This window comes from Rhamphochromis longiceps, linkage group LG7, assembly GCF_057381845.1.
Source record: "Rhamphochromis longiceps isolate RC_006_pf linkage group LG7, R_longiceps_female_GT1.1, whole genome shotgun sequence".
In the NCBI taxonomy this organism is placed as follows: Eukaryota; Metazoa; Chordata; class Actinopteri; order Cichliformes; family Cichlidae; genus Rhamphochromis; species Rhamphochromis longiceps.
In genome coordinates, this window is record NC_140563.1 from 59,931,920 (window position 1) to 59,946,673 (window position 14,754).

Genomic DNA, 14,754 nt, shown 5'->3' on the forward strand with positions numbered 1-14,754 from the left:
AAGACAGGATAAAAGACATGCTGTGGAAGAGAGCCACACAGATGAGTCCACTGTCAGAGGCAACTAGTACTGTTTCTGTACTGTGATGAGCTCTGAAACCTGAATGAAACTCTTCAGCTCTTCTTAGATGTGTTCACTATGTTCATTATCCATTTTGGATAATCCATAACACTGGATAGAGATCATACAAAGCCAGGCTGCATCAGGCTATCCACAGACCACCCATTCCCAGTTTACTCCTCATTAGTTTGTGTGGCTTTCACCACACAAACCTGAAGTCTGTTTTACCAAAACAAAAAACAACACAAAAACATCCACATGGGAACATGGAATGGAAAAACACTGGACCAGGTCTACACTGAAGTCTACCCAGCCCCCATCTCAGAGAGTCATGGACTAGGTTTTTTTTTTGATTCCCTCCCCTCTAGCAGGCTCGGGGTCAATAAAGCACACACAGAAAGACTGAAAAAGAGCTTCTTTCCAAGGGCTGTGAAAGCTCTGATTGAAGATTGAGCTGGACTGGCAAATTGCACCTTACACCCAACACGTCAAATTCATTGGACATTCACATGAGCCATAATTTGTCTGATATTTATTATTATTTTTCTTTTCATAATTGCACTATTGAACTCAAACTACTTAGTAATAGTCAATTTAGTACCTCCTATTTCTTGTTTTCTTTTTATATCATTTATTCTATATGCTGCTTTGAAAAAGACTGCCATCAAAGAGTTTTGCTGAACAAAATTGCACAATGGCAATAAAGAGCCTATCTAAAATAAGGTACAAGGATTTTTTTTAAATATGTTAAGTTATTATGATTATTATGTCTATTTTTCATGTTCAAAAAAGCACACATTATAGTATATGATATTACTGCTTTCCACATGTTTAAACTGTATGTTGTGTATTAACAGCCTCCTGCACAAATCAAACTCTTGCACAAATCATTAGTGTTGACTGAGAGAATTAGTGTGACTACTCGACTACTGCCTTTAGTGGGTGTGATCAGCTCCTTAAAACAGTAACCTGGTAGCTTTCTAGTATCTGTCTTTAGTATTTCATGGTCTATGCTATTGTGACAGCTACAGATGGACTGGCCTACCTGTTAATCATATCATGACAGACTGCACTGTTCTGACAGGGCATACTGGCACACTCATCAACATCAACTTCACAGTGGATGCCACCAAATCCAGGTAGACACTCACAAGAGTACATTCCTATGAGGTCATGACAATCGGCTCCGTTGCGACAGGGATTTGACTCACATTCATCTATTTCAGTCTCACAGTTGACTCCTGGAAGAGAAGGGGGGAGTCAAGCAAAGGAGATAAATCAAAGCGATGAAAGAATAATAAGTTGTCATGTCAAGAAAACAAAGCACAATCAACTACCCATTGAGATCAGCGACCATCAACATTAGTGTGCCTATTCTCGTCTTCAGATACCCTTGATGATTAAAAGCTTCTGGTAAAATCCTTAAACAAACTAATTGAATGAGAGATGAATCTAACCTAAATGCTTAAAATACTCTCTGTGCGGCTGTGCCCAGTTTATCAACGACAAACAAAACAATAGAATTAGCAGAAGCAGAAATGCTTCTATGATGTGAGCGAGCACCGGTCTTCCTACTGATGCATTCTTAGTGAAAATGAGTGTGTGATATGAAACAAAAATTTATGTGTGGACTAAGCAAATAATCAAATCAACCAGTTTCTGTTCAGACCAAAATTAGTGGTAACATATACTGTTGAAATACATATTTTGGAAGTTTATTTGTCAGCGCATTAACAATGTGGAGGTTCTTTCATTTTTCCACTTTTTCACAATACATTTTGTAATTAAAAAGGTAATCCCCGTGGTCCATTGATTTAAGGTAGCACCTTGCTGCAGTTATGTACAAAACATAAAGACTCTTTAGCTTCTGCACAACTGAAGAGTTAATATATTTATAAAGACCCTGAAAACTTTCTGTGAAATTGGGAGCAAATATACAATGAACCAGTGCAAAAATCTCAGAAGAAATTTGGAAAGCAGGTTAACTTCCTACTTCTAAATTCAAATAACCCTGAGATTTTTGTACTCAGTCCTAAAAATCTTGGTTAAACATACCGGTAGTATTTAACCAGATACTTACTCTGGATGGCATTACCTTGGCCTCCAGTAACACTCTTGGAGTTGTATTGGACCAGGATATGTCTTTTAATGCACATATTAAACAAATATGTAGGACTGCTTTCTTCCACTTGCACAATATCTCTAAAATTAGAAATGTTGTGTCTCAGAGTGATACTGAAAAAGTAGTTCATGCATTTATCACTTCATGTCTGGAATGAAGCCTTGAGTTGCCTTGAGTTGATTAGACTCGATGGAGAGCATATTCCTCCCAAACTGGCTTTGCTTCATTGGATCCCAGTTAAATCCAGAATCAAATTCAAAATCCTCCTCATCACATACAAGGTCTTAAATAATCAGGCCCCATCATCTCAGACTGCTGGCTGTTGGCTTTTTACTTCCACCTGTCACCAACTGCTTGTTCATCTGTTTTTTGTTTGTTTGTTTTTATTTATTTATTTTTTACTGTTGTTGCTTTCTCTGTATTATTACTACTATGGAAGTCTTGCCTATGTGAGACTTTGGTTCACATTGCCTAAAAGTGGTAGGAATACAAAGTAAATGACATCCCTACCTGTAGCTGGAAGCACATAATACATTTCAGTTTGATGAATAATTTCTAAAAATGAACATCTGTTTTATGTGAGAGAGCACTCCTTGGGAACTCCTACCGTAGATGTTGCCTCTGCCTATACTTGGATTAACTTTGGTTAAGGTGGGCTCATGAATTTAAGTCTGTTTGGTGATTATATTTTAACAATTCCATATCTCAGTTTGCTGAGTGCGTTTTCAGATATTCTGGTCATATTCTTTGTTACAAATTGCCTGCTCATTTGAGAGCCATTACAACTCTGTGTACGTTCAAAAACATGCTCAAAACCTTTCATGCATACACTTAATTGCTACTGTTTTGTTTTGTGGTGCTTTGTTGTTTTGCTGTTTTCATTGCATCAAGGCACTGTAAACCTTTGCAGGTTCTTATGTCTTTATTTTCTCTGTTAACCACATTGAGTTTTCATATCATGAAATGAAAATAAATTGCCATTTAAATAAATTGTAATTGGCCTTAGCCACTTTAGTATTAGTATAGTTTTAGGCCTTTTTAGAAATATATGCCTATAACGTAATATGGACACAGTTTTCCTCTTTGATGTGTGTGTATGCAACTTTTGAATGTACCTTTAAAGCCCATCAGGCACTCACACTTATAGTGGTCCTTCTCATTAATGCAAGTGGCGTTGTTCTCACAGGGTCTTGAAGCACACTCATTGATATCAATTTCACAGTTATAGCCCTGAAAACCTGGGACACAGAAGCAGTGAAATTCTCCCACTCCATCTATACAGATGGCACCATTCTGACAGGGCTCTGATGAACACTCATTTATATCTTCCTCACAGGTCTTTCCCTCAAACCCAGGTGCACAATGGCATTCGAACCCTTCAGGTTGTAATAAACACGTTCCATTGTTCTTGCAGGGTTCATCAATGCAGTCGGTTACAGGTGTCCTGCAGTCTCGTCCTCCATACCCAGATGGACACCTGCAGAAGTAGCCATTCAGTTGGTCTACACATAGAGAACGAGGCTCGAAACAAGGATTGCTCTGACACTCATCCACCTCCTCTGTGCAGTTATCTCCTGTCAGTCCATCTGGACAGATGCAGTGGTACTCTGTGGTACCAGGAACACTACTGCAGTCCTCGCACGGAGCAAAAGAGCAGGCGTCATAGAGTTCATCACAGTTTTTGCCCATGTACCTCACCCCATCTCTGGCACAAATACAGGCATAATCATCCATTGTGTCCACACAGGTAGCACCATTTTGGCAGGGTGCAGACAAGCATCTGTCTGCTGTGGCTGTGCAGAATGTTCCTGTGAGAAAAAAAGGAAATACATTGAGTTAATGTCTCTGTTTAAACATTTAATATGTCTTCTATGTTCTATTGCAGCGGTCCCCAACCTTTTTTGCGCCACGGACCAGTTTATGCCCGACAATATTTTCATGGACAGGCCTTTAAGGTGTCGCGGATAAATACAACAAAATAAAACTAGTACCGGTACCGAAAAAAAGAAAATTTATTCATAACACACGTGAAAAGACCAAGGAAAACCGAGTAAACGATAAAAACGATAACAAAATAACGCTGAAAACCGATAAAAACCCTGAAAACTATACATTTCACACCTGAGCCTCAACTCTCGCAGCCCGGTACCAAACGACTCACGGACCGGTACCGGTCCGAGGCCCGGGGGTTGGGGACCGCTGTTCTATTGGGTATAAAACATGGATTTATGAGATTTGAAAGTCATTGTATTCTCTTTTACATTTTACATAGCTTCCCAACTTCATTGGGATTGGGTTTATTTCCAGGCTGGCTGTGTAGAGCAGATCATTTTCTAGGTTTCTGTGTTAAAGGTTGGTGGGTCGATCCCTCGCTGCTCCAGTCTACATGTGAAAGGACTCTTGAACAAAATACTGAACCCCAAGTTGCTCCGGATGTGTTCATTGGAGCATGAATATTAGTAAAGAAGAAGTGAGTGAAAAAGAAGAGGAAGAATATGCTGTATCTAATTGCTAAAAAGACTCTCAATATCTTTTACTTCATTCCAGGCTAATATATCCGATTTTATTATCCTATTAGAATACTGATGCATTAGTATTTAGTATTTTAGTACTTATTTGTGTTTTTTCATCCATCATAATAGATAGAAACTTGGACAGCCTTTATAAAATCTGTCAGATTGTCTCTTTTCAGTTTAAACCTTTCCGAGCATACATATAGCTCCGTGGTCAAATCACTCCCTTACCTAGTCCCTTTCATTCAGCATATTACTGCCACCTCCTCTGTATTCTCAAAGTCTTGTTACAAAGATGACCTATACAAAGATGAGTAACTGGAGTGTGTGGCAGACATGACAGCTCTCGATCAGAGCGTAGGAGAAAAACTATATGTTTGTCCACTGTACAGATTTCCTGCAATGTACAGTGTTACGTTTTGTTAAGTCTTGGTTTTTTTGATAAACTCCTCATAATTTACTGTTTTTTTTGTTTTTGTTTTTGTTTTTTTGTTTAAATTTTATGATGACAAAGTTGTTCTTGAGCTGGTCTTTAAATGTGTAAATCTTGATTAAAATTCCTTTTTGCTTTTAAGTTCAAATACCCCCTACCACTCCACATCAGTCAAGACCTTGTGTTTCTCTGCATGTTTAGTCTCAAAATGGCAATTTTAATTGTAATCTAGACAGACTTGACAATTTTTACAAAGTCACAAGCAAAGGAAGATCAAAAAATGGCCCATGTCTAAACAAGGATGGTTTATTCATCAAAATTATTAAATTAAATAACTTTTTTTTGTTTTTTTTGTAAAAAAAAAAAACATGTTCACAGGAGCAGAACGGTAGCCCAATATCACAAAGAATCGTCACATGATATCAAACAGAAGCTGTCAAATCAGTTCTCTTGAGCAGGCAATCATGATGAAGCAGTTCGTTTTGATTCAGGCTGGTCTTAATATTTCTGGCCACCAGATGCCACCAAAGAGGGCTGTGTTGAAAAGCTTCAAGTAGCACCTCTACTAGTAGATCCTTCTTCAATACAATCTTCAGTAAGTTTCATTTGGCCATTGACCATAACTAATGGGAACTAAAACCTACACTGGAAAAACACTGTAACTGCCAATTTAAGGCAGATATGCAGTATCTAAATATCAGTCCATATTTCACATTTGTGGGTATCTAGGGAAAATGGCTGGGCAAGTACAGTGAATTCTTTCAATACATATTAATGTGTGCCCTCATCAGCCAGTGCTACTAGGTCTCAGTAGAATCAGTTCACATTCCTTTTAAATAGGCCACTCTCAACACACTATCCAAAATACCCCAGTCTACCTCCCGGTCCCCAGTTCTTTGATCAGTGTTATGGCTCCAAATTCTCACTGGAGTGGAAGATATTAAAAGTGACTGAGTTGCAGAGGAGAGGAATGTGGGAGCAGAGTGACAGTGTAAAAGAAAAGAGAGATAAATAATAAAAGTAAAGAAACATGGTTATGATTACAAATTGTCTGCATTTTTTCTGTTACAAAATTCTGTTACAAAATAGAAAGCAATCAAGCCAAAAGATTATACGTGTTATTCTTTCTTTTTGCTCTTATATGCAGTTTATGTTCCCAGTTTTCATCATAGTGAAAAGTGGCATACACAAGTTGCAATTGCGTATAAATTTATTAGACCACCACCCAATGTAATGTTTATGCCACAGGTACCCTAAGCTAACAATACTGGTAATTAACGAAATCATTTTTGGTTATTCAACATTAATTTGTGATTTATCAAACATTTAAAATTTGTTTTATGTCTAAAACATGGAAGTGTGACAAATGTGCAAAAATATAAGAAATAAGGATCAATGACTGTAAATATACTATGCCACAAATCTTAACTTCCATCATTATAAAATCATAGACCACAAAACCTCAACCTGGGATTACATCACCTACAGTGCTGTTTTGTTTTCTTCTTTACACCAAGTCAAATCATACTGTGAACTTTTTAGAACTAGAGCATTTAGTCTGCACATCTTTATTTTTTAAAAGCCTACTGAGTTCTCTATTCTATATCTGTGTCTGACTTCTTGTCTTCCATAACTGCTCTGTGCAAAGCTTGAGATTTAGAATCTCAAATGCTGTTATCTTCAGTGACAGCAGGTGTAGCAAAGTTAGAAAGTGATGCAGTCAGATCAGGTAAATTTTTAAAGTCCAAGGAACAGATTAAACATGTACAAAGGAGAATTGTAGATTTATACAAGTTGGAGAGGTCTCTTGGAGGCATTCCTGAACAACCACAAATTCCAAGTTCAAACATCACATAAATCAGTTCAAATAGTTTTTCTGGATGTATGACTTTGAGATAGGTCTGGGGAAGGATGAGGAGAAAATGGTTTGGAAATTCAAGAATAACCTAGGAACCACCAAGCTCAAGCCTACCGTGAATTGGAAACCGCCAGAACACCAGTATCACTGACACTGTGCCCAGTGAAGCAAGTTTTACATCACTGTGGACTAACTGAAATCATAGTAGAACAGTGATATCAAATGATTGCTCACAGCCAGAGACACTACCTTTAAATAAGAAGACATCTCAGCTTATGGGACTACCAGAGCAGACTTGAGAAAAGCTAAAAGAAATTAAATAAAAATAAAAATAACTACATGCTAGGATTGGAGAGGACTTTTGTAGTACTGGCAGCAGACAGCAGATGTGGCAGGGCACTCAGTCCATCACAGATCATACCAATAAAATGTAACATGTACAAACCAACAACTTTGTCAGCATCCTAGATTACCTTAACTTACCTTAATTGTACAATTTGATAGCTGCAATAGCCCAATATTTCGGGTCCTCTTTTCTATTGACTCATCAGGAATGATGGTTTCTCCATTGAATCAACAGAAGGAGTAGCTTCTCCTAATGGTGTACATGGATACCCACTACAGTCCTGTGCTGACCAACTGGCAGAGGTACTCACACATCTTTATCTGGAAATCTTGAGAGATGAAGACAAAACTGCCCACCATTCCTCGTCTCGTGTATGTAAAAAAAACAACAACCCCCCCCCCCCCCCCCCAAAAAAAAAAAGTTCTTACCCCAACCTTTTCAAAATGCTTTAAATGACTGATACCCACTCTCATCAAGGAATCCATCCCAGCTGATCTAGATCAAAACCAGATTGTCTACTGAGCAAAAAGATCAACTAAAGAGTCTGTGTGGCTCTTACACACAGCCCTTACTCATAGAGACAAACACAACATTTAAGTCAAACTTAAGACAAACTTCTCAAACTAGTGCCCCCTCAATATGTAACTGTATATTATATTTTCTCATCAACCACCCTCAAAATGTTAAGATAGGGACAAACACACCATCTTCACTTTGAGCACTGAAGTTCCCCAAAGCTGTGTGCTGAGCCCCTTCCTGTATTGTCTGTATGCACATGACTGTATAACCATCTGTGTATGTTGTTACGTTTCGGTGTTGTCAGTGTTTTGTTTTTTGCGTGACTGTCATGTATTTCCTGCTTTACTTTGAAAGTCTGTGTCATCTTAGTGTGTTCAGTTTACGTTTCCTTGTCTCGTCAGGTCTAATTTGCCCCAGCTGTGTTTCCCTCCTGTGGTCCATTCCCTGATTGCTCCTTCTATGTATTTAAGCCTTGTGTTTCAGTATGTCATGGTCGCGATCTCCCCCCGTGTTGTAAATAAATAGTTTGTTGTAAATAGCTGTAAATGGGTTTTGTCAATACTTTCGTTTTGAGACACTTCCGTTTTGGGAATTTGGTGGAGAGCCTTAGTGGGGGGTTTTTTTGTCGTGTGTTTTTTCCTTATTTTTATTTTCCTGCGTTGCACGCCGGTTGCCTAGGCTGGGGTGTAACAATGTGTACCAATCTAAAGACAGTTTTAACATGCAATATCCTTATATCTGATCTTATTGTTTATGTATGTATATACAGTGGGGTAAAAAAGTATTTAGTCAGCCACCGATTGTGCAAGTTCCCCCACTTAAAATGATGACAGAGGTCAGTAATTTGCACCAGAGGTACACTTCAACTGTGAGAGACAGAATGTGAAAAAAAATCCATGAATTCACATGGTAGGATTTATAAAGAATTTATTCGTAAATTAGGGTGGAAAATAAGTATTTGGTCACCTCAAACAAGGAAAATCTCTGGCTCTCACAGACCTGTAACGTCTTCTGTAAGAAGCTTTTCTGTCCCCCACTCGTTACCTGTATGAATGGCACCTGTTTGAACTCATCATCTGTATAAAAGACACCTGTCCACAGCCTCAAACAGTCAGACTCCAAACTCCGCCATGGCCAAGACCAAAGAGCTTTCGAAGGACACCAGGAAAAGTATTGTAGACCTGCACCAGACTGGGAAGAGTGAATCTACAATAGGCAAGCAGCTTGGTGTGAAAAAATCAACTGTGGGAGCAATCATCAGAAAATGGAAGACATACAAGACCACTGATAATCTCCCTCGATCTGGGGCTCCACGCAAGATCTCATCCCGTGGGGTCAAAATGATCATGAGAACGGTGAGCAAAGATCCCAGAACCACACGGGGGGACCTGGTGAATGACCTGCAGAGAGCTGGGACCAAAGTAACAAAGGTCACCATCAGTAACACACTACAACGGCAGGGAATCAAATCCCGCAGTGCCAGACGTGTTCCGCTGCTGAAGCCAGTGCATGTCCAGGCCCGTCTGAAGTTTGCCAGAGAGCACATGGATGATACAGCAGAGGATTGGGAGAATGTCATGTGGTCAGATGAAACCAAAGTAGAACTTTTTGGTATAAACTCAACTCGTCGTGTTTGGAGGAAGACGAATACTGAGTTGCATCCCAAGAACACCATACCTACTGTGAAGCATGGGGGTGGAAACATCATGCTATGGGGCTGTTTTTCTGCCAAGGGGACAGGACGACTGATCCGTGTTAAGGACAGAATGAATGGGGCCATGTATCGTGAGATTTTGAGCCAAAACCTCCTTCCATCAGTGAGAACTTTGAAGATGAAACGAGGCTGGGTCTTCCAACATGACAATGATCCAAAACACACCGCCCGGGCAACAAAGGAGTGGCTCCGTAAGAAGCATTTGAAAGTACTGGAGTGGCCTAGCCAGTCTCCAGACCTCAACCCTATAGAAAATCTGTGGCGGGAGTTGAAAGTCCGTGTTGCTCGGCGACAGCCCCAAAACATCACTGCTCTCGAGAAGATCTGCATGGAGGAATGGGCCAAAATACCAGCTACTGTGTGTGCAAACCTGGTAAAGACCTATGGTAAACGTTTGACCTCTGTTATTGCCAACAAAGGTTATGTTACAAAGTATTGAGTTGTATTTTTGTTATTGACCAAATACTTATTTTCCACCCTAATTTACGAATAAATTCTTTACAAATCCTACCATGTGGATTCATGGATTTTTTTTTCACATTCTGTCTCTCACAGTTGAAGTGTACCTCTGGTACAAATTACTGACCTCTGTCATCATTTTAGGTGGGGGAACTTGCGCAATCGGTGGCTGACTAAATACTTTTTTGCCCCACTGTATAGATGGGCCAGATATTAATAATAACTAATGATTAAGATATAATAACTTCCATCATTAGCTGAAGGCTCTGCCTCCCATTCTACGTTTTAAATACTCTATGAGATTGCTTATTTAGCTAACTTCATCTTATTAGCAAATGTTCTCCAGGCTATGTTGATGATACTCTTTAGCTTTAATCTGTATGCTATTGTTGATTTCAGAATTATGTTGTTTATATTTTGTAAGTTCAGTTGATTGATGGCCTAACAGAGATTTAGAAGAGAGACACCTAATGTTTAAAAATCCACATTTCACTGTTTGACTCTTTGGTGCAGTTTTAGATACTACATTGTTCTTTTTTAAAATTGGTTTTGCTGAATTTCGAATGTTTTTTTGGTGGTCTGGGGGCAGACAGTCTCTTACAGGATGGAGTTTTGGGGAGATAAGGGGAGGAAAGGAGCTGCAAAGGGGTGTGTAAGATTAAAACTCTTACACTCAGCCAGCCAGCAATGTATAGAGTCTGACATTGTTTTGGAAAAGTTATACAGCAGTAATTTTAGTGTCCTCCAATTCATGTTACCTGTTGTCAGTACTGTTGACATGAATTACAGTTTTAAGGTATTTACATTAATCCTTAGCCAGCAGTTTCAGGTTTCACTCAATGTTGGACAGTTCACTAGACAAATAATGGACACTATGGTTGCTGTTGTTTTACATGTCTCAAAAAAGTTTATCCAATAACTGCAGCATGTTCCTTGGCAGGTGTGTCGCTGAGTGGGGAAAAACAATTATAGACATGAATGGGTTGGTGGTCCCAAGAAATTTCTAGAAATAGTAGATCAAATGGAAGATTAAAGTAACTAAATATATTAATAATATCTTAATTAAGTATAACACAATTCGTGACACCGTTAAGACAAAAATCAGATGCTTTGGCACTCAAATCGACATTAAAGTGAACATACTACCACAACTGCTCTATCTTTTTCAGTCTATTCACCATACAATCTCTGACACACAATTTAAATTCTGCAATAAAGGTATTTTGAGATTTTTATGTGCAAAAGACAGAGGGTCCATTATATCCAGGCAGAAGGGAGGATTAGGCTTTCCTAATTCAACGTGGTATATTTATGCAATATTAAAATATTGACATAGCCCTTGATCATAATTCAAACCAAGATCTAATGATAGTGGATTCAGATAGTAGTGGGACAAGGGCATTACAGCAGTCTGCACGTTAAGTCATAGAGGATACTTTTAAAGGTTTGCAGAGCTACAGGAATGTGGACTGGAGTACAAGGTTTTCTTCAGATACTTACAAATGAGTAAATACTATGCTAAAAAGATCAAACTACCGATATCCAGGCAGGTTAATGTATTAACTGACATTTTGACTTACAAGAAGAAGATTATAAAAATAATATTTATCAGAATTTGAGGAAACAAGATGGAGCCATGTTGGAGGTAGTGTGGAAGTTTGGACACCAATCACTCGCACATATTTTCGTCATGCCCCCCCAAAAATCTAATATCAATCTGATACTGTGGAAAAAAACTGCAATACGAGCTCCCCAATACTATTGAGGTCTTTTATTTGTGTCTTGAGAATGGACTTTAGACACATCCATCCATCCATTCAGCCATATCATGGGGATGATGATCTAAGAAGAGAGATCGTAACTCCCAAACCCAGACAGAGCTAAAAAATTCATATTTTTAAATTGATTTTTTAGAATTAAATTATAATTTTAATAATTAAAATGATTTTGAACTCTGACTAATTATTCCTATTATTTAATGCATTATTACCCTTCTTCTACAATTAATTAGTATGTTGTAATTTGTCTTATTTACAGAATAACCATGCAAAAAAAGTAACTCCTCAAGTGTGGCCTCAAGGCTGGCATTATCCACAGTCACTCTGTTAAAGTAGAAGGGTGTTACCATTTCCAGTTCTGGTTAAGGTGCCTTCTGCCCTCAATCCAAACATTAGACACTAACTGCGTTTGATCTTTCCAGATTACAGTGACTCCAGAGGAGTGTTAGCCACCTGTAGGCTGGATGTGCTCCAGGATGCTGTAAGGATTCAAGATTAGCTTCAAGTCTTCTTGATGTAAGATGGAGTATAGGATAAACATAGTAATTAAGTGACATAGACATGTTGCAATAAATCTTATCAAATTACACATCGTAGGGGGACATCGCCCTTTCACTGACTCCCCCAACCCACTTGCACACAAACTCTTGCCCACAAACACTCGGATTGTGTTGGACATTGCTGTTTATATAAGATTGTATTGTGTTGTATATAAGACTTTTATTTTATTTTTATCTTTTTATCTTTATGTTGTTTAATGTACCCTGCGGGTCGTGGGACCATTGCACTTTCAAATTCCTGTGTATGATCTGTAAATATGGTTTTTAATAATAAAGCTGACTTTGACTTTGACATGAACAGTAAGTATTTTAAAAAATGTATTGCATTATCTTTTCTCTGTACCACTACATCAAGGAGAGGTGAAATAGCCAATAATACTAAATGTCTGTCTTTTTTTAAAATTTGTATCTCATACAGTGCATATGTATTTTGGTATATTTGAATATAATATAGCAACGCTTCTATATCCTTTTGTTTCTTATGCAGAAAAATTGCTGTGATGTAGTCCCTACTAACAAATAAAGAAGCAGTTGGATAAATATAGAAATAAATAAGTAGCTACATTAAAAGCTACTTTTAGCTGCTCCTATCACAGATTGTCACAGCTGGTAGCTCTACTTATTTGATTTGGGAGATTTATTACGCCTGGATATCCATTCTGAAAGAAAGTCCAAAGGATTTGCATCTCTTCCCAGGCTCATGGCTATATTAAGCAGCATAGCTATTTGACGCTTAATATAAGGACTTTGCTAAGTCCTTAGTTAACGGGTAATAAAATTTATAAATATTTACAATATGGTTTATTTTTAAATAAGTGAACAGAGAGTGTTGAATTTTAGAATTAGAAACAGATTTAGAATTCATTTGTAGGATATTCTTGAAGGGAAACTTCTAATTTAACAATATTAATAAGTTCAACTAATTTACTTAGTATTTCATTATTAAACATTTACTTATCCATTGTGTGTTGCTTTATAGGATAACATATAAACACACAAAACATTTAACATATGTTTATTTTTTCAGTTCTTATTAACATATTAATTTTTATTAAGCACCTTATAAAGACTTAAAAGGGCTTTTTAATTTAACACGTATTATAGTGTTATTACATGTTGCGCCTGAAAAGGTTGAACAATTGGAAGGTTGGTCATTTGAATCTTTGGCTATTCCATAACTAAAATAACCTTGGGGAAGACTGAAAACAGAGTAATCAAAGTCTGAATGTGTGTGTGTGACCATTAGATAGAAAGCACTTAGATACGCGAAGCTTGTATGAATTTATGTGTGAATGGGACATGTTGTACAAAGTACTTTGAGTGCTTAAGTACAGTAGAAAAATTACTGTATAAGAAAGCACCCATTTACCTTTCCCTGGCCTTTTCAGTTTATTTTTTATTCGTTTTTATTAGTTGACTCTGTGTTGTTTTATGTTGTTTTTTAATATGGGGCTGTTTTAATTGTCATTTTATGTATTATGTGTTTTATTTTTTGCTGTTTTGTTTTATTCTATTGTTCTTAACTAATTTACTGTACAGCACTCTGATCCTGTGCTGGCTATTTTAAAGTGCTTTATAAATAAAGTTGGATTGGATTACTAACCTTTTCATATTTTACACATTTTCTCACTCATTTGATGTATACCTGAGATTAATTAGACAGCGTTACTGTCCCTCTCTTTCACCAGAAGGCCTCCAGAGCCTTTCCATGTTGTAATCCCTCTGGCCTCTTTGGGTCAATCCCCTTGCTCTTGTAATCTCCAGGTGGCGAAGAGCTTATAGCTTACAGCTTCAACCTCTAGCTTGTTTCCACTCAAGTAACCTACCAAAGTTGAGATTTGCCACCATAGGTTGTGTTACAATTGCAGTAAAACAAAGAAACGATCCATAATGTTTCATACTAATTTAGAAAACCAGTAGCACTTTACAATACAGCTCATTAGTAATATGGTAATAGTTGGAGCGGACCTTTCTACTCTCCCAGAGTACTCAAAGCACTCTATACAACATTCACTTTCCTCTAAACTAAACTAAACTGAGTGCTTCCTAGCTACATTCACGCTGAAATGGATGTATTGGAGAGCAACTTGGGGTCAGTATCTTGCCCAAGGATACTTGGCATACTGACTGGAGGAGCCAGGGATCGAACACCAACCTTTTGATCAGTAGGTGACCTGCTCTACCTGCTGAGCTAGTCACCCTTTTGGTCTGACGTGTCACAGATGCATGAGTGCGGGCTTAGTGGTTGCTAGGAGAACGACACGTCTGACTGCATTGTGCCAAGAGAAGTTTTTTTTTTATTTTTTCTAACCGGTTCTGTTCGGCAGTTTTAGTCAGCAGAATCATGGTCTGAATGCTTTTTTGCCCCAAACAGATTTTCTTTTGCCAAGAT

At 37.9% G+C, this 14,754-nt stretch overlaps 1 protein-coding gene across 2 annotated transcripts in view; it reads right to left on the minus strand.

Moving 5' to 3' along the window:
- crb2a (crumbs cell polarity complex component 2a) overlaps positions 1–14,754 on the minus strand; it is a 46,519-nt gene that overhangs the window by 22,618 nt on the left and 9,147 nt on the right. The window contains exons 2-3 of one of the 2 annotated variants that reach the window (XM_085414625.1): positions 3,298–3,990; positions 1,106–1,301 (exon numbers count right to left, since the gene is read on the minus strand). In XM_085414625.1, the coding sequence (XP_085270751.1) occupies positions 1,106–1,301; positions 3,298–3,990 (889 nt within the window). Of the gene's footprint in view, positions 1–1,105; positions 1,302–3,297; positions 3,991–14,754 lie in introns of those variants that run through there. The other variant, XM_085414626.1, reaches the window with a different exon arrangement.